The 24,940-nt window shown below is 41.8% G+C and overlaps 2 protein-coding genes across 2 annotated transcripts in view; both read right to left on the reverse strand.

Moving 5' to 3' along the window:
- Positions 1-15,716, reverse strand: part of LOC145864369 (uncharacterized) — a 58,132-nt gene extending 42,416 nt beyond the window's left edge. The window contains exon 1 of the mRNA XM_082970113.1: positions 13,502-15,716. Coding sequence (XP_082826239.1) covers positions 13,502-15,494 — 1,993 coding nt within the window. The 5' untranslated portion in view covers positions 15,495-15,716. The remainder of the gene's footprint in view (positions 1-13,501) is intronic.
- Positions 15,717-15,840: 124 nt separating this feature from the next.
- LOC123738737 (uncharacterized) overlaps positions 15,841-24,940 on the reverse strand; it is a 34,569-nt gene continuing 25,469 nt past the window's right edge. Inside the window, exon 5 of the mRNA XM_082970114.1 lies at positions 15,841-16,048. Coding sequence (XP_082826240.1) covers positions 15,841-16,048 — 208 coding nt within the window. The remainder of the gene's footprint in view (positions 16,049-24,940) is intronic.

Here is a 24,940-nt window from a genome sequence, read left to right on the forward strand (position 1 = left end):
TCTAGCTCATCTTGCTCTGGCTGACATTAGTTGTTGATCTGGCTGTTGATGTGCATAATTGAGGGAGAGAGAGCCTAGCTTTTCATGTTGGTTTGATCAATAAGATTGTAAAGTCCAAATGTAAGAGGACTCCCATGGTATTTGACATATTTGCGGAACTCCATTCAGGTGTATTTTGTGATTTTTGGATCAGTCGCGCTGTTGCAACTGCCTGTAAACACACAGTCCAGTTCAAAGTGAATGATGGCAGGCCTGTGTGGCAAATGGCTTGTTTGCATAATGGCTTACCATAGCTCTGATTGGCTATGGCGCACTGGTCTGCATAGAGTCTGGTCCTGGAAAAGACAGATGTTTTATTAGTTTTTTTTTTTACCTCAGGGTCTATTATTTGTCCAAACGCACAGCCCCTTTCCCACTCTATATTGCTATAGAATTTTCACAAATGCTTTAGTATACGTAATTTGCAAACATTCTAAGAATTTATGAAAACGTGAAAATTACCATATCTAAGTGCTTGTCAGCAAATGTAAAAAGAAGTGTCATATTCTTTCTGGGGGTGGGTATATGAACAGATTTTAATAAGATTTAATTTTGCTAAAATTCTGTCAGTTCCACTTTTACCATAACCTTAACTAGACTGTTAACCTTAAGCCTAACCTTAAATTAAGAACAAAAAGCTAATTTAATGTTTATTAAGGTATAGCCAATTTTGACTTTATGGCTGTGTTAACTAGTGACAACCGCAAAGTAGCCTACGCGGAAAATGACGCAATCAATCCAAAACTGTAGCTCATTGTTAGAACACATATTTCTCTACTTCAGTGAACCAGTCCATTTAGAATGTGTGATAAAACTGTCATTATTTGGCAAGGAATGTAGCTTGTTGAAATTCAATTGAGTGGGACACTGAGGGGCAGTGGCGGTTCTAGACTATTTCAACTGGGGGGGGGGGGGGGGCAAGCTGGGGCCAGTGTTAGAGGGGCCAGTTACATTAGACTTTCTTGTTGTCATATCGTTTTGCATGTGGTACGATACTGTTGTGTTCCGCCTAAAGCCATCCCTCTAGAAAATGTGTGGGTTAAATGAGTGTTCCGCGTTGCCACTGTCTAATAACGGATGTAAAAAAAGAACGATAGCAAAAATTTGTTATGTAAAAATTATTTCATACTCCACATTTAGGGGGGCCACAAGGGGGTCCAAAATTATTTTCACAGGGGCACTGCGGCCCCCCCCCCCCCCCTCCAGAACCGCTAGTGCTGAGGGGAAAGGGAATTTAGGGAGCAGAACAGTGGGAGGCTTGGCTTGGTATATTTTACAAATGAAACACTACAGTCGAAGCAAATTTAGACCAAATAGTTTAACAGTATTTTAAGAAAATGTGATCTCTGGTTTTAGATGGAGTTTTGACTTTAGTTCGAGTACTCAAATTACTCATGCCCATGTCTGTCCCACAGTACTTATTAAATCCAGCCTCACTCTTCTCAGTCCAACTATAACCAAAATCATAAATTACTATCTTAATTCAGGTACTGTGCCTAATTCCCTGAAAACTGTCTCCATTACACCAACCTTGAAAAAACCTGGACTTGACCCCAACACCCAACGCAATTACAGACTAATTTTCAACCTGCTCTTTCTATCAAAGATCCTTGAATGTGTGGTCTCAATACAGCTACAGAAATACCTTTCAACCAACGCTAACTTATGTTCATTGAGCTTGGGAAAAAATGGAGCAGTAGCTTTTGAAGATTGTGCCCTTTAGCTGGGCACTATGCCCAAAAGTGATCAATACAATAGTTGATCTAAAAACAAATGATTTTGTTCAACTTTCTAACCAGCAACATGTATCACTTCTGAACTTCTACATGCTCCCTGAGAGGGATGGCTGACTCAACCCGTCTAATTGTTCAAATCAGAGCCTTCTTGGCTAATAAGGAACGATGCCATGGATGTAAAGTGTGCAATTCTGGTGTACCTGCTAGACGAAGGGAACATGTTAGTTTTTTTTAGGCTGTCATTTTTTAGGGTGTGACAGCTTTAGTTTGTAAGGCTCATATTCAAAATGACTTCTAGGATAGCAGGTTGAGACTGAATGTAGAATGTATGTTGCAATAGATAGAGCAGTAGAAATTCGTCAGGCAACGTAAACTAGGTAACGGCAGAAGGTCTGGGGAGGATGTCGGCTGCTCTCTGACATTTCGAAATGTGGAAAACATATGATTTTAGGGGAGGATCTTCTTCAGACAGATAACTCTCAACAAATCAAGAGTTTGGATAGGCAGGGGTCAAAATGCAGGCAAGAATTCTGCTCATGTTTAGCTAGGGCAAGAAGCGGATCCGGCAGCGACGTTACCGATGATGTGCTTCCCATTTCAGACTTGTCACCTTTGTCCCAACTGAGGCAGGAACATCTACACACATGTTAAACTGGAGTATTGGTACATTGCCTGAATCAACCAGTCTGTATAGAGAGACTAGGGATGACACAGTCTCAAGCCCAAGCCGAAATCGCCCTGTATGTGACAATGGGTTTTGGTGTTGATCAATAAATTGTCCTGCATCTTCATTATAATTTTTATGTGTAATTGTTGTTAATTTCTGAAAGTTGTGATGGAACCATCATTAAGACATGGAGGCACAGATTCTCATCAAATGCTGTCTACATTGTTTATCTTCAAATAACAAATGTTGTCATCAAATCAAAACACCAGTCTCAAAGTGAACAGTGAAGAGGCAACTCCGGGATGCTGGCCTTCTAGGCAGAGTTGCAAAGAAAAAGCTATATCTCAGACTGGCCAATAAAAATAAATGATTAAGATGGGCAAAAGAACACAGACACTGGATAGAGGAACTCTGCCTGGAAGGTCAGCATCCCGGAGTCGCCTCTTCACTGTTGACGTTGAGACTATATATACAGTTGAAGTCGGAAGTTTACATAAACTTCATTAAAACAATGTTTTCAACCACTCCACAAATGTCTTTTTAACAAACTATAGTTTTGGCAAGTCGGTTAGGACATCTACTTTGTGCATGACACAAGTCATTTTTCCAACAATTGTTTACAGACAGATTATTTCACTTATCATTCACTGTATCACAATTCCAGTGGGTCAGAAGTTTACATACACTAAGTTGACTGCGCCTTTAAAGAGCTTAGAAAATTCCAGAAAATGATGTCATTGTTTTAGAAGCTTTTGATGGGCTAATTGACATCATTTGAGTCAATTGGAGGTGTACCTGTGGGTGTATTTCAAGGCCTTGCTTAAAGGCAATGCTACCAAATACTAATTGAGTGTATGTAAACTTCTGACCCACTGGGAATGTGATGAAAGAAATAAAAGCTCAAATAAATCATTCTCTCTACTATCATTCTGACCTTTTTGCATTCTTAAAATAAAGTGGTGAATCCTAACTGACCTAAGACAGGGAATTGTTACTAGAATTACATTTCAGGAATTGTGAAAAACTGAGTTTAAATGTACATTCGTGGCCAAAAGTTTTGAGAATGACACAAATATTAATTTCCACAGAATTTGCTGCCTCAGTGTCTTTAGATATTTTTGTCAGATGTTACTATGGAATACTGAAGTACAATTATAAGCATTTCATAAGTGTCAAAGGATTTTATTGACAATTACATGAAGTTGATGCAAAGAGTCAATACTTCTGTGCCCATCCTGACTGATGGCAGCCCATTCTTGCATAATCAATGCTTAGAGTTTGTCAGAATTTGTGGGTGTTTGTTTGTCCACCCGCCTCTTGAGGATTGACCACACGTTCTCAATGGGATTAAGGTCTGGGGAGTTTCCTGGCCATGGACCCAAAATATTGATGTTTTGTTCCCTGAGCCACTTAGTTATCACTTTTGCCTTATGGCAAGGTGCTCCATCATGCTGGAAAAGGCATTGTTCGTCACCAAACTGTTCCTGGATGGTTGGGAGAAGTTGCTCTTGGAGGATGTGTTGATACCATTCTTTATTCATGGCTGTGTTCTTAGGCAACATTGTGAGTGAGCCCACTCCCTTGGCTGAGAAGCAACCCCACACATGAATGGTCTCAGGATGCTTTAATGTTGGCATGACACAGGACTGATGGTAGCGCTCACCTTGTCTTCTCCGGACAAGCTTTTTTCTGGATTCCCCAAACAATCGGAAAGGGGATTCATCAGAGAAAATGACTTTACCCCAGTCCTCAGCAGTCCAATCCCTGTACCTTTTGCAGAATATCAGTCTGTCCCTGATGTTTTTCCTGGAGAGAAGTGGCTTCTTTGCTGCCATTCTTGACACCAGGCCATCCTCCAAAAGTGTTCGCCTCACTGTGCGTGCAGATGCACTCACACCTGCCTGCTGCCATTCCTGAGCAAGCTCTGTACTTGTGGTGCCCCGATCCCGCAGTTGAATCAACTTTAGGAGACGGTCCTGGCGCTTGCTGGACTTTCTTGGGCGCCCTGAAGCCTTCTTCACAACAATTGAACCGCTCTCCTTGAAGTTCTTGATGATCCGATAAATGGTTGATTTAGGTGCAATCTTACTGGCAGCAATATCCTTGCCTGTGAAGCGCTTTTTGTGCAAAGCAATGATGACGGCACGTGTTTCCTTGCAGGTAAACATGGTTGACAGAGGAAGAACAATGATTCCAAGCACCCACCCTCCTTTTGAAGCTTCTGGTCTGTTATTTGAACTCAATCAGCATGACAGAGTGATCTCCAGCCTTGTCCTCGTCAGCACTCATACCTGTGTTAGCGAGAAAATTACTGACATGATGTCAGCTGGCCTTTTGTGGTAGGGCTGAAATGTTTTTTGGGGGAATTCAGTTCATTTGCATGGCAAAGAGGGACTTTGCAATTAATTGCAATTCATCTGATCACTCTTCATAACATTCTGGAGTATATGCAAATTGCCATCATATAAACTGAGGCAGCAGACTTTGTGAAAAATAATATTTGTGTCATTCTCAAAACTTTTGGCCACGACTATTTGGCTAAGGTGTATGTAAACTTCCGACTTCAACTGTAAATGGTCTCAATGTCATATAATATATATATATATATATATATATATATATATATATATATATATATATATATATATATTAGTCTCAACGTCAACAGTGAAGAGGCAACTCCGGGATGCTGACCTAGGCAGAGTTCTTCTATCCAGTGTCTGTGTTCTTTTGCCCATCTATATAAACTCATTAAAAAAAGAAATGTTCTCTCACTGTCAAGTGCATTTATTTTCAGCGAACATAAGATTCAACAACAGACATAAACTGAACATGTTCCACAGACATGTGACTAACATAAATGGAATAATGTTTCCCTGAACAAAGGGGGGTCAACATCAAAAGTAACAGTCAGTATCTGGTGTGGCCACCAGCTGCATTAAGTACTGCAGTGCATCTCCTCCTCACGGACTGCACCAGATTTGCCAGTTCATGCTGTGAGATGTTACCCCACTCTTCCACCAAGGCACCTGCAAGTTCCCTGACATTTCTGGGGGGAATGGCCCTAGCCCTCACCCTCTAATCCAACAGGTCCCAGACATGCTCAATGGGATTGAGATCCAGGCTCTTCGCTGGCCATGGCAGAACACTGACATTCCTGTCTTGAAGGAAATCACGCACAGAACGAGCAGTATGGCTGGTGGCATTGTCATGCTGGAGGGTCATGTAAGTATGAGCCTGCAGGAAGGGCACCACATGATGTAGGAGGACGTCTTCCCTGTAACGCACAGCATTGAGATTGCCTGCAGTGACAACAAGCTCAGTCCGATGATGCTGTGACACACCACTCCAGACCATGACGGACCTTCCACCTCCAAATCGATCCCTCTCCAGAGTACAGGCCTCGGTGTAACGCTAATTCCTTCGACGATAAACACGAATCCGACCATCACCCCGGTGAGACAAAACCGCGACTCATCAGTGAAGAGCACTTTTTGCCAGTCCTGGCCACATCTGCAGTCCCCATGTCTCCTTGCATTATGCCTAAGGCACATTCACGCAGATGAGCAGGGACCCTGGGCATCTCTTTTGGTGTTTTTCAGAGTCAGTAGAAAGGCCTCTTTAGTGTCCTAAGTTTTCATAACTGTGACCTTAATTGCCTACTGTCTGTAAGCTGTTAGTGTCGTAACGACCATTCCACTGCTGCATGTTCAACCTCTCTGGGGTATGTGGGACGCTACCGTCCCACCTGCGGGACACACTATTCAACAGCCAGGGAAATAACAGGGCGCCAAATTCAAAACAACAGAAACCTCATAATTCATATTTCTCAAACATACAACAATTATAACCCATTTTAAAGATACACTTCTCGTTAATCCAACCACATTGTCCGATTTCAAAAAGTCTTTATGGCGAAAGCATAAAGTTAGATTATGTTAGGACAGCGCAGAAACAAGAAAAACCACACAGCCATTTTCGAAGCAAGGAGAGGCGTCACAAAAAACAGAAATACAGCTAAAATTAAGCACTAATCTTTGATCTTCATCAGATGGCACTCATAGGACTTCATGTTACACAATACATGTATGTTTTGCTCGATAAAGTTCATATTTATATCCAAAAAAAACATTTTACATTGGCCAATAATGTTCCGAAATATTTTGCCTCCAAAAACCTCCGGTGAATGAGCACATGAATTTACAGAAATACTCATCGTAAACGTTGATAAAATATTAAACTGTTATTCAAAGAATTATAGATAAACTTCTCCTTAATGCAACCGCTATGTCAGATTTCAAAAAAGCTTTATGGCAAAAGCACACTTTGCAATAATCTGAGTACTGCGCTCAGACAACAACATCAAACAATACAGATAATAAAATCATAAATAGCATTATAAATATTCACTTACCTTTGATGATCTTCATCAGAATGCACTCCCAGGAATCCCAGGTCCACAATAAATGTTTGTTTTGTTCGATAAAGTCCATAATTTATGTCCAAATACCTCCTTTTTGTTCGTGCATTCAGTCCACTACTCCAAATCTAGGAAGCGCGCCGAAATGTCACGACGAAAAGTAAAAGAAAGTTATATTTACGTTCGTAGAAACAATTCAAACGATGTATAACATAAATCTTCATTAATATTCCAACCGGATGATTCAAATGTCTTCAAAATGAACTGGAACACAGCTAACGCTCACGTGAATGCGCGCCACTGAACTCATGTCATTTTCTGAGTCAACTTCCAGGAGCTCTTGTTTGCTCAAGATTCACTGTAGAAGCCTCAAACAACATTCTAAAGACTGTTGACATCTAGTGGAAGCCTTAGGAAGTGCAAAATGAACCCTAAGTCACTGTATACTGGATAGGCCAGGATAGGCCAGTAAAACTACAACCTCAGATTTCCACACTTCCTGGTTGGATTTTTCTCCATTTTTGCCTGCCATATGAGTTATACTCACAGACATCATTCAAACAGTTTTAGAAACTTCAGCGTGTTTTCTATCCAAATCTACTAATAATATGCATATCCTAACTTCTGGGCCCGAGTAACAGGCAGTTTAATTTGGGCACACCTTTCATCCACAATTCCGAATACTGCCCCTACCCTAGAGAAGCTAATTGTTTATCGTTCATTGAACAAGCATGGGCAACAGTGTTTAAACCCTTTACAATGAAGATCTATGAAGTTATTTGGATTTTTACGAATGATCTTTGAAAGACAGGGTCCTGAAAAGGGACGTTTCTTTTTTGCTGCGTTTAAATACATATGTATATGTTTATGTATGTGTGAAAGACACCAAGAGACAGTGTAGATTTGGCCTTGTGTTTTCGGTTATTGTCCTGTAGAAAGGTGAATTCATCTCCCAATGTCTGGTGGAAAGCAGACTGAACCAGGTTTTCCTCTAGGATTTTACCTGTGCTTAGCTCCATTCCATTTATGTTTTATCCTGAAAAACTCCCAAGTCCTTGGCGTAATGTGTTGTATTGGATTTGCCCAAAACATAACACCTTGTATTTAGGACAAAAGGTGAATGCCTTTGCTACATTTTATATGGGCATTCTTCTTTTCACTCTTTTCACTCTTAGTTAGTGTTGTGGAATAACTGCAATGTTGTTGGTCCACCCTAAGTTTTCTCCTATCACAGCCAATAAACTTTGTAACTGATTTAAAGTCACCATTGGCCTCATGGTGAAATTCCTGAGCGGTTTCCTTCCACTGTAGCAACTGAGTTAGGAAGCAGTATCTTGGTAGTGACTGGGTGCACTGATACACCACATAAAGTGTAATTCATAACTTAACCATGCTCAAAGGGCTATTCAATGTCTGTTTTTTTTCTTTAACCCATCTACCAATAAGTGCCCTTCTTTGCGAGGCATTGGAAAACCTCCCTGGTGTTTGTGGTTGTACAGAGATGAGGAAGTCATTCCAAAATCATGTTAAATTCTACTTTTTAACACAGATTGTCCATGCAACTTATTATGTGACTTGTTATGTGAACTTTTGTAAGCTTGCCATAACAAAAGGGTTGAATACATATTTACTTTTTAAATTAATTTGTAAAAAATTCTAAAAACATAATACCACTTTGACAGTATGGGGTATTGTGTGTAGGCCATTGTCACAAAATCTCAATTTAATCCATTTCAAATTCAGGCTGTAACACAATTATTATTATTTTTAAGTCAAGGGGTGTGAATACGTTTTGAAGGCACTGAATACAAAACATAAGAAAATCACGTTTTTTGACTGAACTTGGTCTTTAATAAGTTTTGCATAGATTAAGGTGCCAGGTCGGACAATTTTGACTACTTTTGATGTGTACATGTGCTGTCTATAATCACCCTGCAGTCAAACCTTTACATAAAATTTGATCATAATACTGGTTTGTATTTTCATTACATTTGTCAAACTATAAGTTGAAGAAACATGTACTGTATTGAAGTTTAAAATAAATTAGTTCATAGTTAATCAAGAGAGGAAATAACAAACAAAAAATAAATATTGGAATGAAGCTTATTATACATGAAATAAATAAATGATAACTGTTTTAGTAAGTGGACAGCACAGCTTGAAACCACAAATGACATAACTAATAAATATATTAACATACTATGTTCAGCTCAGCTGTAACTTTGATTAACATTCAGATGCATAATATATAAAGTAGTACATTGCACAAAAAACATGTGGCCTTTTAAGCCTATTATACATTTTCACTTGATCTTCTCAGATGCAATGCTGTGTAGTCAAGTAATTTTTCCATGCATTAAAGTGCCATGATTAGCAGATATAGATGATTGGCTGTTCTTGTGATTACAATAGGCCAGAGATGTTAGCGTTGTCACCTCAGAAGAGACCGTTTCTTCTGCTGTACTGTACATTGTAAGATCTGCGTCTGTGCCAGCGTCTCCTTATAGCTACACATCCGCCACATAAAATGCACTGCAAAACAAGATGGAGAAGTATGATTCACATGTAAAATTAAATCATTGCAGAGATTTAGCATATTTTTTGAATAAATATGTAAACAGTACACAAGTGAACACAAGCCTATACGTACACATAGCAGGATCCACAGGGGTACCAGAATGATAGCGATGCCACAAGGGATGATAATGGCCAGAGCCCAGCCAGGAAAACCTCCACTTGTGGTATTGAAAGGAGTGGTCAGCAAAAGAGTAGGAGGTGGTGTGGTAGCTTCTACAGTTGTCGTTGTGGGTGCTGCTGTTGTGGTGGTTGTAGCAGCTATATTTGTGGTTGTTGTAGCAGCTTTCGTTGTGGTTGTCGAAGGAGCTGGAGTTGTGGTTGTTGAAGGACCTGCCATTGTAGTGGTTGTAGGAGCTACAGCTGTTTTAATTAATGCAGCATTATCATCTGCAGTTGTAGGAGCTGCAGATGCAGTTGTAAGAGTTGCAGCTGTAGGAGCTGCAGTTGCATCTGTAGGAGCTGCAGTTGCACTTGTAGGAGCTGCAGTTATCATAGTAGCTGCAATTGTGGTTGTTGTAAGAGCTGTAGTTGTTGTCGTAGTAGATGCTGCAGTTGTAGGGGTGGTAGGACCAATGGTTGTTTTAGTAAGAGCTGAATTGATTGTCATAGCAGCTTTTGTGGTGCTGGTTGAAGGAGCTACAGTTATTGGAGTAAGAGCTTTAGTTGTTGTTGTAGGTATGGTAGATGTAGTGGTTGTAGGCGCAACAGTTGCTGTAGGAGCAACAGATTTCATTGTAGGTGCGGCTGATGTAGGGGTCATAAGAGCTAAAAATGTTATAGTAGGAGGTGCAGTTATGGTTGTAGCTTTAGCTGCAGTTGTGGTTGTTGTAAGAGCTGCAGTTGTAGTTATTGTAGCAGGTGCTGCAGTGGTTGTCGAAGTAGGTGCTGAAGTTGTATTGATCATAGGAGCTACAGTTCTTGTTATGGGTGCTGCTGTTGTAATGGCCATAGTAGGTGTTGTGGTTGTCATAGGGGCTTCAGTTGTAGTTATTGTAGCAGGTGCTGCAGTGGTTGTCAAAGTAGATGATGCAGTTGTAGTGGTCGTAGGAGCTACAGTTGTTGGCGAAGGAGCTACAGATGTTGTTGTGGTTATCGTAGGACCTTCAGTTGTCGTTGTAGGTGCTTCTGTTGTTGTGGTCGTACGATCTAAAGTTGTTGTAGTAGGAGCTGCAGTTGTGGTTGTCATAGGAACTGCATTTGTCATTGTCGTAGTAGGTGCTGCAGTTGTCGTTGTCGTAGTAGGTGCTGCAGTTGTGGTTGTCGTAGTAGCTTTAGTTGTAGTTGTAGAATGTGTTGCAGTCGTAGTGGTTGTAAGAGCTACAGTTGTTGTAGTAGGAGCTGAAGTGATTTTTGCTGTAGCTGCTGACGTTGTAGTGGTTGGGGATATATTTGTTGTCATAGAAGCTACAGTTGTTGTTGTAGGTGCTGCAGTTGTGGTTATCGTAGGAGCTTCAGTTGTAGTTGTTAAAGTAGGTGCTGCAGTTGTAGTGGTTGTAAGAGCTACATATGGTGTAGGAGCGTCAGTTGCAGTTATTTTAGCAGATGCTGCAGCGGTTGTCGAAGTAGGTGGTGTAGTTGTGGTCGTAGGAGCTACAGTTGTTGCACTTGGAGCTACAGTTGTGGTTGTCGTAGGAGCTACAGTTGTGGTTGTCGTAGTAGGTGTTGTGGTTGTCGTAGTAGGTGTTGTGGTTGTCGTAGTAGGTGGTGTGGTTGTCGTAGTAGGTGCTGCAGTTGTCGTAGTAGGTGCTGCAGTTGTCGTAATAGGTGCTGCAATTGTGGTTGTCGTAGCAGCTTCAGTTATAATTGTCGTAGTAGGTGCTGCAGTTGTGGTTATCATAGGCGCTTCAGTTGTAGTTGTTGTAGTATGTGCTGCAGTCGTAGTGGTTGTAAGAGCTACAGTTGTTGTAGTAGGAGCTGAAGTGATTTTCGCTGTAGCTGCTGACGTTGTAGTGGTTGGGGACATATTTGTTGTCGTAAAAGCTACAGTTGTTGTTGTAGGTGCTGCTGTTGTGGTTGTCGTTGTAGGTGCTGCTGTTGTAGTGGTCGTAGTATCTAAAGTTGTAGTAGGAGTATCAGTTGCGGTTGTCGTAGGAGCTGCGTTTGTAATGGTCGTCGTGGGTGCTTCTGTTGTAATGGTCGTGGGATCTAAAGTTGTAGTAGGAGCTGCAGATGTGGTTGTCGTAGGAGCTGCATTTGTAGTTGTTGTAGTAGGTGCTGCTGTTGTAGTGGTTGTAGGAGCTACAGATGTTGTAGTTGGAGCTGCAGTTGTGGTTGTCGTAGGAGCTTCAGTTGTCATTGTTGTAGGAACTGCTGATGTAGTTGTTGTAAGAGCTGCAGTGGTTGTTGAAGTAGGTGCTGCAGTTGTAGTGGTCATAGGAGCTACAGATGATGTCGTAGGAGCTTCAGTTGTGGTTGTCGTAGTAGGTGTCGTAGTAGGTGTTGTAGTTGTCGTAGTAGGCGCTGAAGTTGTGGTTGTCATAGCAGCTTCAGTTGTAGTTTTTGTAGCAGGTGCTGCAGTTGTGGTTATCGTAGGAGCTTCAGTTGTAGTTGTTGAAGTAGGTGCTGCAGTTGTAGTGGTTGTAAGAGCTACAGATGGTGTTGTAGGAGCGTCAGTTGTAGTTATTTTAGCAGATGCAGCGGTTGTCGAAGTAGGTGGTGTAGTTGTGGTCGTAGTTGCTACGGTTGTCGAAGTAGGTGGTGTAGTTGTGGTGGTAGGAGCTACAGTTGTACTTGGAGCTACAGTTGTGGTTGTCGTAGGAGCTACAGTTGTCGTTGTAGGTGCTGCTGTTGTAGTGGTCGTAGTATCTAAAGTTGCAGTAGGAGTATCAGTTGAGGTTGTCGTAGTAGCTGCGTTTGTAGTGGTCGTAGTGGGTGCTTCTGTTGTAATGGTCGTGGGATCTAAAGTTGTAGTAGGAGCTGCAGTTGTGGTTGTCGTAGGAGCTGCATTTGTATTTGTTGTAGTAGATGCTGCTGTTGTGGTCGTAGGAGCTACAGATGTTGTAGTTAGAGCTGCCGTTGTGGTTGTCATAGGAGCTTCAGTTGTCGTTGTTGTAGGAACTGCATTTGTAGTTGTCGAAGTAGGTGCTGCTGATGTAGTGGTTGTAAGAGCTGCAGTGGTTGTTGAAGTAGGTGCTGCAGTTGTAGTGGTCATAGGAGCTACAGATGGTGTCGTAGGAGCTACAGTTGTGGTTGTCGTAGTAGGTGTTGTCGTAGTAGGTGTTGTAGTTGTCGTAGTAGGCACTGAAGTTGTGGTTGTCGTAGCAGCTTCAGTTGTAGTTGTCGTAGCAGGTGCTGCAGTTGTGGTTATCGTAGGAGCTTCAGTTGTAGTTGTTGAAGTAGGTGGTGTAGTTGTGGTGGTAGGAGCTACAGTTGTACTTGGAGCTACAGTTGTGGTTGTCGTAGGAGCTACAGTTGTCGTTGTAGGTGCTACTGTTGTAGTGGTCGTAGTATCTAAAGTTTTAGTAGGAGTATCAGTTGCGGTTGTCGTAGGAGCTGTGTTTGTAATGGTCGTCGTGGGTGCTTCTGTTGTAATGGTCGTGGGATCTAAAGTTGTAGTAAGAGCTGCAGTTGTGGTTGTCGTAGGAGCTGCATTTGTAGTTGTTGTAGTAGATCCTGCTGTTGTAGTGGACGTAGGAGCTACAGATATTGTAGTTGGAGCTGCAGTTGTGGTTGTCGTAGGAGCTTCAGTTGTCGTTGTTGTAGGAACTGCATTTGTAGTTGTCGAAGTAGGTGTTGCTGATGTAGTGGTTGTAAGAGCTGCAGTGGTTGTTGAAGTAGGTGCTGCAGTTGTAGTGGTCAAAGGAGCTACAGATGGTGTCGTAGGAGCTACAGTTGTGGTTGTCATAGTAGGTGTTGTAGTTGTCGTAGTAGGTGTTGTAGTTGTCGTAGTAGGTGTTGTAGTAGGTGTTGTAGTTGTCGTAGTAGGCACTGAAGTTGTGGTTGTCGTAGCAGCTTCAGTTGTAGTTGTCGTAGCAGGTGCTGCAGTTGTGGTTATCGTAGGAGCTTCTGTTGTAGTTGTTGAAGTAGGTGGTGTAGTTGTGGTGGTAGGAGCTACAGTTGTACTTGGAGCTACAGTTGTGGTTGTCGTAGGAGCTACAGTTGTCGTTGTAGGTGCTGCTGTTGTAGTGGTCGTAGTATCTAAAGTTGTAGTAGGAGTATCAGTTGCGGTTGTCGTAAGAGCTGCGTTTGTAGTGGTCGTAGTGGGTGCTTCTGTTGTAATGGTCGTGGGATCTAAAGTTGTAGTAGGAGCTGCAGTTGTGGTTGTCGTAGGAGCTGCATTTGTAGTTGTTGTAGTAGATGCTGCTGTTGTAGTGGTCGTAGGAGCTACAGATGTTGCAGTTGGAGCTGCAGTTGTGGTTGTCATAGGAGCTTCAGTTGTCGTTGTTGTAGGAACTGCATTTGTAGTTGTTGAAGTAGGTGCTGCTGATGTAGGGGTTGTAAGAGCTGCAGTGGTTGTTGAAGTAGATGCTGCAGTTGTAGTGGTCATAGGAGCTACAGATGTTGTCGTAGGAGCTACAGTTGTGGTTGTCGTAGTAGGTGTCGTAGTAGGTGTTGTAGTTGTCGTAGTAGGCGCTGAAGTTGTGGTTGTCATAGCTGCTTCAGTTGTAGTTTTTGTAGCAGGTGCTGCAGTTGTGGTTATCGTAGGAGCTTCAGTTGTAGTTGTTGAAGTAGGTGCTGCAGTTGTAGTGGTTGTAAGAGCTACAGATGGTGTTGTAGGAGCATCAGTTGTAGTTATTTTAGCAGATGCAGCGGTTGTCGAAGTAGGTGGTGTAGTTGTGGTCGTAGTTGCTACGGTTGTCGAAGTAGGTGGTGTAGTTGTGGTGGTAGGAGCTACAGTTGTACTTGGAGCTACAGTTGTGGTTGTCGTAGGAGCTACAGTTGTCGTTGTAGGTGCTGCTGTTGTAGTGGTCGTAGTATCTAAAGTTGTAGTAGGAGTATCAGTTGAGGTTGTCGTAGTAGCTGCGTTTGTAGTGGTCGTAGTGGGTGCTTCTGTTGTAATGGTCGTGGGATCTAAAGTTGTAGTAGGAGCTGCAGTTGTGGTTGTCGTAGGAGCTGCATTTGTATTTGTTGTAGTAGATGCTGCTGTTGTGGTCGTAGGAGCTACAGATGTTGTAGTTAGAGCTGCCGTTGTGGTTGTCATAGGAGCTTCAGTTGTCGTTGTTGTAGGAACTGCATTTGTAGTTGTCGAAGTAGGTGCTGCTGATGTAGTGGTTTTAAGAGCTGCAGTGGTTGTTGAAGTAGGTGCTGCAGTTGTAGTGGTCAAAGGAGCTACAGATGATGTCGTAGGAGCTACAGTTGTGGTTGTCATAGTAGGTGTTGTAGTTGTCGTAGTAGGTGTTGTAGTTGTCGTAGTAGGTGTTGTAGTAGGTGTTGTAGTTGTCGTAGTAGGCACTGAAGTTGTGGTTGTCGTAGCAGCTTCAGTTGTAGTTGTCGTAGCAGGTGCTGCAGTTGTGGTTATCGTAGGAGCTTCTGTTGTAGTTGTTGAAGTAGGTGGTGTAGTTGTGGTGGTAGGAGCTACAGTTGTACTTGGAGCTACAGTTGTGGTTGTCGTAGGAGCTACAGTTGTCGTTGTAGGTGCTGCTGTTGTAGTGGTCGTAGTATCTAAAGTTGTAGTAGGAGTATCAGTTGCGGTTGTCGTAAGAGCTGCGTTTGTAGTGGTCGTAGTGGGTGCTTCTGTTGTAATGGTCGTGGGATCTAAAGTTGTAGTAGGAGCTGCAGTTGTGGTTGTCGTAGGAGCTGCATTTGTAGTTGTTGTAGTAGATGCTGCTGTTGTAGTGGTCGTAGGAGCTACAGATGTTGCAGTTGGAGCTGCAGTTGTGGTTGTCATAGGAGCTTCAGTTGTCGTTGTTGTAGGAACTGCATTTGTAGTTGTTGAAGTAGGTGCTGCTGATGTAGGGGTTGTAAGAGCTGCAGTGGTTGTTGAAGTAGATGCTGCAGTTGTAGTGGTCATAGGAGCTACAGATGTTGTCGTAGGAGCTACAGTTGTGGTTGTCGTAGTAGGTGTCGTAGTAGGTGTTGTAGTTGTCGTAGTAGGCGCTGAAGTTGTGGTTGTCATAGCTGCTTCAGTTGTAGTTTTTGTAGCAGGTGCTGCAGTTGTGGTTATCGTAGGAGCTTCAGTTGTAGTTGTTGAAGTAGGTGCTGCAGTTGTAGTGGTTGTAAGAGCTACAGATGGTGTTGTAGGAGCATCAGTTGTAGTTATTTTAGCAGATGCAGCGGTTGTCGAAGTAGGTGGTGTAGTTGTGGTCGTAGTTGCTACGGTTGTCGAAGTAGGTGGTGTAGTTGTGGTGGTAGGAGCTACAGTTGTACTTGGAGCTACAGTTGTGGTTGTCGTAGGAGCTACAGTTGTCGTTGTAGGTGCTGCTGTTGTAGTGGTCGTAGTATCTAAAGTTGTAGTAGGAGTATCAGTTGAGGTTGTCGTAGTAGCTGCGTTTGTAGTGGTCGTAGTGGGTGCTTCTGTTGTAATGGTCGTGGGATCTAAAGTTGTAGTAGGAGCTGCAGTTGTGGTTGTCGTAGGAGCTGCATTTGTATTTGTTGTAGTAGATGCTGCTGTTGTGGTCGTAGGAGCTACAGATGTTGTAGTTAGAGCTGCCGTTGTGGTTGTCATAGGAGCTTCAGTTGTCGTTGTTGTAGGAACTGCATTTGTAGTTGTCGAAGTAGGTGCTGCTGATGTAGTGGTTGTAAGAGCTGCAGTGGTTGTTGAAGTAGGTGCTGCAGTTGTAGTGGTCATAGGAGCTACAGATGGTGTCGTAGGAGCTACAGTTGTGGTTGTCGTAGTAGGTGTTGTCGTAGTAGGTGTTGTAGTTGTCGTAGTAGGCACTGAAGTTGTGGTTGTCGTAGCAGCTTCAGTTGTAGTTGTCGTAGCAGGTGCTGCAGTTGTGGTTATCGTAGGAGCTTCAGTTGTAGTTGTTGAAGTAGGTGGTGTAGTTGTGGTGGTAGGAGCTACAGTTGTACTTGGAGCTACAGTTGTGGTTGTCGTAGGAGCTACAGTTGTCGTTGTAGGTGCTACTGTTGTAGTGGTCGTAGTATCTAAAGTTTTAGTAGGAGTATCAGTTGCGGTTGTCGTAGGAGCTGTGTTTGTAATGGTCGTCGTGGGTGCTTCTGTTGTAATGGTCGTGGGATCTAAAGTTGTAGTAAGAGCTGCAGTTGTGGTTGTCGTAGGAGCTGCATTTGTAGTTGTTGTAGTAGATCCTGCTGTTGTAGTGGACGTAGGAGCTACAGATATTGTAGTTGGAGCTGCAGTTGTGGTTGTCGTAGGAGCTTCAGTTGTCGTTGTTGTAGGAACTGCATTTGTAGTTGTCGAAGTAGGTGCTGCTGATGTAGTGGTTGTAAGAGCTGCAGTGGTTGTTGAAGTAGGTGCTGCAGTTGTAGTGGTCAAAGGAGCTACAGATGATGTCGTAGGAGCTACAGTTGTGGTTGTCATAGTAGGTGTTGTAGTTGTCGTAGTAGGTGTTGTAGTTGTCGTAGTAGGTGTTGTAGTAGGTGTTGTAGTTGTCGTAGTAGGCACTGAAGTTGTGGTTGTCGTAGCAGCTTCAGTTGTAGTTGTCGTAGCAGGTGCTGCAGTTGTGGTTATCGTAGGAGCTTCAGTTGTAGTTGTTGAAGTAGGTGGTGTAGTTGTGGTGGTAGGAGCTACAGTTGTACTTGGAGCTACAGTTGTGGTTGTCGTAGGAGCTACAGTTGTCGTTGTAGGTGCTACTGTTGTAGTGGTCGTAGTATCTAAAGTTTTAGTAGGAGTATCAGTTGCGGTTGTCGTAGGAGCTGTGTTTGTAATGGTCGTCGTGGGTGCTTCTGTTGTAATGGTCGTGGGATCTAAAGTTGTAGTAAGAGCTGCAGTTGTGGTTGTCGTAGGAGCTGCATTTGTAGTTGTTGTAGTAGATCCTGCTGTTGTAGTGGACGTAGGAGCTACAGATATTGTAGTTGGAGCTGCAGTTGTGGTTGTCGTAGGAGCTTCAGTTGTCGTTGTTGTAGGAACTGCATTTGTAGTTGTCGAAGTAGGTGCTGCTGATGTAGTGGTTGTAAGAGCTGCAGTGGTTGTTGAAGTAGGTGCTGCAGTTGTAGTGGTCAAAGGAGCTACAGATGATGTCGTAGGAGCTACAGTTGTGGTTGTCATAGTAGGTGTTGTAGTTGTCGTAGTAGGTGTTGTAGTTGTCGTAGTAGGTGTTGTAGTAGGTGTTGTAGTTGTCGTAGTAGGCACTGAAGTTGTGGTTGTCGTAGCAGCTTCAGTTGTAGTTGTCGTAGCAGGTGCTGCAGTTGTGGTTATCGTAGGAGCTTCAGTTGTAGTTGTTGAAGTAGGTGGTGTAGTTGTGGTGGTAGGAGCTACAGTTGTACTTGGAGCTACAGTTGTGGTTGTCGTAGGAGCTACAGTTGTCGTTGTAGGTGCTACTGTTGTAGTGGTCGTAGTATCTAAAGTTTTAGTAGGAGTATCAGTTGCGGTTGTCGTAGGAGCTGTGTTTGTAATGGTCGTCGTGGGTGCTTCTGTTGTAATGGTCGTGGGATCTAAAGTTGTAGTAAGAGCTGCAGTTGTGGTTGTCGTAGGAGCTGCATTTGTAGTTGTTGTAGTAGATCCTGCTGTTGTAGTGGACGTAGGAGCTACAGATATTGTAGTTGGAGCTGCAGTTGTGGTTGTCGTAGGAGCTTCAGTTGTCGTTGTTGTAGGAACTGCATTTGTAGTTGTCGAAGTAGGTGCTGCTGATGTAGTGGTTGTAAGAGCTGCAGTGGTTGTTGAAGTAGGTGCTGCAGTTGTAGTGGTCAAAGGAGCTACAGATGATGTCGTAGGAGCTACAGTTGTGGTTGTCATAGTAGGTGTTGTAGTTGTCGTAGTAGGTGTTGTAGTTGTCGTAGTAGGTGTTGTAGTAGGTGTTGTAGTTGTCGTAGTAGGCACTGAAGTTGTGGTTGTCGTAGCAGCTTCAGTTGTAGTTGTCGTAGCAGGTGCTGCAGTTGTGGTTATCGTAGGAGCTTCAGTTGTAGTTGTTGAAGTAGGTGGTGTAGTTGTGGTGGTATGAGCTACAGTTGTACTTGGAGCTACAGTTGTGGTTGTCGTAGGAGCTACAGTTGTCGTTGTAGGTGCTGCTGTTGTAGTGGTCGTAGTATCTAAAGTTGTAGTAGGAGTATCAGTTGCGGTTGTCGTAAGAGCTGCGTTTGTAGTGGTCGTAGTGGGTGCTTCTGTTGTAATGGTCGTGGGATCTAAAGTTGTAGTAGGAGCTGCAGTTGTGGTTGTCGTAGGAGCTGCATTTGTAGTTGTTGTAGTAGATGCTGCTGTTGTAGTGGTCGTAGGAGCTACAGATGTTGCAGTTGGAGCTGCAGTTGTGGTTGTCATAGGAGCTTCAGTTGTCGTTGTTGTAGGAACTGCATTTGTAGTTGTTGAAGTAGGTGCTGCTGATGTAGGGGTTGTAAGAGCTGCAGTGGTTGTTGAAGTAGATGCTGCAGTTGTAGTGGTAATAGGAGCTACAGATGTTGTCGTAGGAGCTACAGTTGTGGTTGTGGTAGTAGGTGTTGTAGTTGTCGTAGTAGGTGTTGTAGTTGTCGTAGTAGGCGCTGAAGTTGTGGTTGTCGTAGCAGCTTCAGTTGTAGTTGTCGTAGCAGGTGCTGCAGTTGTGGTTATCGTAGAAGCTTCAGTTGTAGTTGTTGAAGTAGGTGCTGCAGTTGTAGTGGTTGTAAGAGCTACAGATGGTGTTGTAGGTGCGTCAGTTGTAGTTATTTTAGCAGATGCAGCGGTTGTCGAAGTAGATGGTGTAGTTGTGGTCGTAGGTGCTACGGTTGTACTTGGAGCTACAGTTGTGGTTGTCGTAGGAGCTTCAGTTGTCGTTGTTGTAGGAACTGCATTTGTAGTTGTCGAAGTAGGTGCTGCTGATGTAGTGGTTGTAAGAGCTGCAGTGGTTGTTGAAGTAGGTGCTGCAGTTGTAGTGGTCATAGGAGCTTCAGATGTTGTCGTAGGAGCTACAGTTGTGGTTGTCGTAGTAGGTGTTGTAGTTGTCGTGGTAGGTATTGTAGTTGTCGTAGTAGGCGCTGAAGTTGTGGTTGTCGTAGCAGCTTCAGTTGTAGTTGTCGTAGCAGGTGCTGCAGTTGTGGTTATCGTAGGAGCTGCATTTGTAGTTGTTGTAGTAGGTGCTGCTTTTGTAGTGGTCGTAGGAGCTACAGATGTTGTAGTTGGAGCTGCAGTTGTGGTTGTCGTAGGAGCTTCAGTTGTCGTTGTTGTAGGAACTGCATTTGTAGTTGTCGAAGTAGGTGCTGCATTTGTAGTGGTCATAGGAGCTACAGATGTTGTCGTAGGTGCTACAGTTGTGGTTGTCGTAGTAGGTGTTGTCGTAGTAGGTGTTGTAGTTGTCGTAGTAGGCGCTGAAGTTGTGGTTGTCGTAGCAGCTTCAGTTGTAGTTGTCGTAGCAGGTGCTGCAGTTGTGGTTATCGTAGGAGCTTCAGTTGTAGTTGTTGAAGTAGGTGCTGAAGTTGTAGTGGTTGTAAGAGCTACAGATGGTGTTGTAGGAGCGTCAGTTGTAGTTATTTTAGCAGATGCAGCGGTTGTCGAAGTAGGTGGTGTAGTTGTGGTCGTAGGTGCTACGGTTGTCGAAGTATGCGGTGTAGTTGTGGTGGTAGGAGCTACAGTTGTACTTGGAGCTACAGTTGTGGTTGTCGTTGGAGCTACAGTTGTCGTTGTAGGTGCTGCTGTTGTAGTGGTCGTAGTATCTAAAGTTGTAGTAGGAGTATCAGTTGCGGTTGTCGTAAGAGCTGCGTTTGTAGTGGTCGTAGTGGGTGCTTCTGTTGTAATGGTCGTGGGATCTAAAGTTGTAGTAGGAGCTGCAGTTGTGGTTGTCGTAGGAGCTGCATTTGTAGTTGTTGTAGTAGGTGCTGCTGTTGTAGTGGACGTAGGAGCTACAGATGTTGTAGTTAGAGCTGCCGTTGTGGTTGTCGTAGGAGCTTCAGTTGTCGTTGTTGTAGGAACTGCATATGTAGTGGTTGTAAGAGCTGCAGTGGTTGTTGAAGTAGGTGCTGCAGTTGTAGTCGTCATAGGAGCTACAGATGTTGTCGTAGGAGATACAGCTGTGGTTGTTGTAGTAGGTGTTGTGGTTGTCGTAGTTGGTGTTGTAGTTGTCGTAGTAGGTGTTGTAGTTGTCGTTGTAGTTGTCGTTGTAGGCGCTGAAGTTGTGGTTGTCGTAGCAGCTTCACTTGTAGTTGTCGAAGCAGGTGCTGCAGTTGTGGTTATCGTAGGAGCTTCAGTTGTAGTTGTTGAAGTAGGTGCTGCAGTTGTAGTGGTTGTAAGAGCTACAGTTGTAGTAGGAGCTACAGTTATTGTCATAGGAGCTACAGTTGTTGTAGTAGGAGCTGCAGTTATTGTTATAGGAGCTACAGTTGTTGTCGTAGGAGCTGCAGTTGTCGTAGGAGCTGCAGTTGTCGTAGGAGCTTCAGTTGTGTTAACTGCAGTTGTGGTCGGAACTCCATGGATATTCCAGCATAAAAACACTGTGGTTTATGAGATGAATGGTTAATATGTTTATTGCGCACACTATCAACATTTCCAAGATTTCCCTTCATCAGCATGGTGCAGTTTTTGACATCTTTATTATATACAATATTCAATTATAATTTATAGCTACATTAATTAAATACGGAAATGATTCCCTTGATTGTTAATAATATTACCTATAATACCTTATTGAGATTAGGAGCTACTTGAGTTGCATTTTTTTGTTGTTGAAAAGATGGTACATTTTTCATTACAGTAGTGTGGTAATATAATTCAAGTAATAGAGGATACAGCAGTGTGATAATATTTAGCGCTTACAATTGAGTCATTTTCCTTTTTATATTTTGAAATGTATTTAATCGAGGTGAGACATTTGACATTAGACTAGGCAAAATGTAAAATTGCCCCCATGAAATGTCAAAATAAACATATTTAGAAAAAAATCATAAGCATTGTAACATCATATGCAAAGACTATGTACATAATTACTCATTATTATAATTACATGATCTACATGTATATGGTCTATTTTGTCACCATCTTGCCTTTTTGGTTGTTAATATTTTGATTCAGGATTAATACACGAGTTGGCATGAAGTTAGCAAATAGTAAATAATTAGTTAGAAACATGATCACGGATTAAAATTCAGTGTACTACATACCCATGGTAAAAAATGTAGCTGTCAGTTTCTGTGTCTTCATTTTGGACTTAGTTGATGCAGTTTGTTTTCTGAATAGAAAGAAAAATATATACATTTTATTGACAGGTCATAAACCACTATTAATGTGCAGCGGTGGACACTTATCAACTTAATCTGCAACTTGTTAAGCAAATTTATGCAACTCATTTAGGTTGTGCCAGATCAAGAGGTGTGAATAATTATTAATTCAAGACATCTCTGTGAATAAAAGTAGCTTGTGAAGAATAATGTTAAAAATAAGGAAACAAAATGTGAAAACTTTTGCAAGGGTGTGAATAATTTCACAACAGTCACTATAACTGCTGTGAACATGGATTTATATACTTTAGTGAAATTACACAGTAAAATCCAGATTAGCATTGCATTTTTTCCCATGAGAAATCAGCCTATTACCTCATCCCACCAATCATGTTACTTCATAAAAGAGGAATGGGCATTTCAAATTTGCAAATGGTCTGCCAGCGACCAGCAATTCACACATATTCTGTGAAAGTAATCGGCGTAGTTCATCAAAAGTGGATGTTTTTTCAAATATAAAATATAATACATGAAATAGTAAAATCCACATTAGCGTTGCAATTTTTCAGGAGAAATCTGCATTTTGCTGCTTAAAAAACACAAGTATTTAAACTTGGCTATCAAAAGTTGACCAATCCATTTTCTATATTCTTAAAAAGATGAGAGAAATAGGAAACCTGCACACTGCTCTTGCTAATATCAGTGCTCTATTAAGCTTCACATATAGGCCTCAAGCATTAAACACGTTGAACGGATGTGGCTGGAGCAATGTCTACATAAGTGTGCAAAATAAAAACACTCACAAAATCCTGGAGTATAAGGAAAACAAGCATATGTTACAAATATTTATATTTTTTATTTAACCTTCCTTTAACTAGGCAAGTCAGTTAAGAACAAATTCTTACTTACAATGACAGCCTAGGAACATTGGGTTAACTGCCTTGTTCAGGGGCAAAACAACAGATTTTTACCTTCTCAGCTTCAGTTGTGGTCATTGTAGTAGGAGCTGCAGTTGTGTAAACTGCAGTTGTGGTCGGAACTCCAAGGACAATCCACCATAAAAACACTGTGGTTTATGAGATGAATGGTTAATATGTTCATTGCGCACAATATCATTATTTCCAAGATTACCTTTCATCAACATGGTGCAGTTTTTGACATCTTTATTATATACAATAAACAATTATAATTTATAGCTACATAAATAATTCCCTTGATTGTTAATAATGTTACCTATAATACCTTTTTGAGATTACCACACCTGAGTTGTATTTTTTTTACAGTAATATAATTCAACTAATAGACGTTACAGCAGTGTGATAATGTTTACCTGTCACGACTTCCGCCGAAGTTGGTTCCCTCTCCTTGCCCGGGCGGCGCTCGGCGGTCGACGTCGCCGGTCTTCTAGCCATCGCCGATCCACTTTTCATTTTCCATTGGTTTTGTCTTTGTTTCCCACACACCTTTGTTTTCATTTCCCAATTACTGGTCATGTATTTAACCCTCTGTTTCCCCCATGTCTTTGTGTGTGATTGTTTATTGTTAAGGTTGGTACGTTTCCGGCTGTTTTTTTCCGGGTGCTGTTTTCACCCGTTGTTACGGATACAGGTAGTGTGTATCCTGTATTTGTGTGTGGTGTGTATCCTGTTAGTTAGCTAGCTGTTGTGGAAATAGGCTAGTCTAGCTTAGGGGTGTTTTTGATTATTGTTTCTTTGCTTGGGTCCAGCTCAGCCCCTTTTCTCACACCCTTTACCGTGTGTTTAAAATAAACCTTTTGAGTTTGACAGTAGATTTCAGTTGTCTGTGGTTTTTGGTTCTCACTGTTCTTTATCACTATAATTTGCATGATTTATGTTACGGGTCTCGTATCCATCCCCCCTAGACTGCTGGGCCAAAGGGATTCGTAACGCCCGTGTTTTATGGCAACCGTTATTGTTCGCACATTGGTATTGTTACTTTGTGCTGTTTTCTCAAGTAAAGTGCGTTGTTCACTCATCTCTGCTCTTCTGCGCCTGACTTCATGCACCAGCTACACCCACCGCCTGACAATACCGCTAACAACTTAGTCATTTTCCTTTTTTGTATTTTGCAAATGTATTTAATCGAGGTGAGACTTTTGACAGTAGACAAGGCAAAATGTAAAATTGCCCCAATGAAATGTCAGAATAAACATATTTAAAAAAAATCATAGGCATTGTAACATCATATGCAAAGAATATGTACATCATTGCTCATTATTATGATTACATTATCCAAATGTATATGGTCTATTCTGTCACCATCTAGCATTTTTGGTTGCTAATATTTTGATTCAGGATTAATACACGAGTTGGCATGATGTTTGCACTTAGTAAAAAATGAGTTAGAAACATAAACACAGAATGAAATTCAGTGTACTACTTAACCATGGTAAAAAAAAAGTAGCTGTCATTTTCTGTGTCTTTTTTTGGACTCAGTTGATGCAGTTTTCTGAATGGAAAGAAAAATATCAATTTTATTGACAGGTAATTTGAACCACTATTAATGTGCAACGGTAGACACTTTTCAACTTTATCTGTAACTTTTTAAGCAACTAAATGGATTTGAACTCATTTATGTGTGCCAGATCAAGAGGTGTGAATAACTACGCATGCTAGACATCTCGGTGAATAAGTTTTCAAGGGTGTGAATAATTTCGCAATAGGCACTATAACTGCTGTGAACATGGATTTATACACCGTAGTGAAATTACACAGTAAAATCCAGATCAGCATTGCATTTTTTCCATGAGAAATCAGCCTATTACTGCATCACGTCAATCATGTTACTTCATAAAAGAGGAAAAGTAATTTCAAATTTTCAAATGGTCTGCCACCGCCCAGCAATTCATTCTGAATTCTATACATATTCTGTGAAAGTAATTCGTGTAGTTCATCAAAAGTGGATATTTTTTGTAATATAAAATATAATACATAAAATAATATATTATAATCCACATTAGCGTTGCAATTTTTCAGGAGAAATCAGCATTTTACTGCTTAAAAAACATAAGTATTTAATCTTGGCTATCAAAAGTTTACCAATCCAATTTCTATATTCTTCAAAAGATGATAAAAAATAAGAAACCCACACACTGCTCTTGATAATATCACTGCTCTGTATTAAGCTTTACATATAGGCCTCGAGGCCTTCGTCAGAGATTTTTGATTTGAACCCTTATGTAGACATTGCTCCACCCACATCCGTTCAATGCATTGAATGGGATTGGAGTATAAGGAAAACAAGCATATGTTACCAAACATAACAATGTGCATTTCATAAGTATTCTTATAATTCTAATAAAGTGTA

This window comes from Salmo salar, chromosome 27, assembly GCF_965601325.2.
Source record: "Salmo salar chromosome 27, fSalSal1, whole genome shotgun sequence".
Classification (NCBI taxonomy): Eukaryota; Metazoa; Chordata; class Actinopteri; order Salmoniformes; family Salmonidae; genus Salmo; species Salmo salar.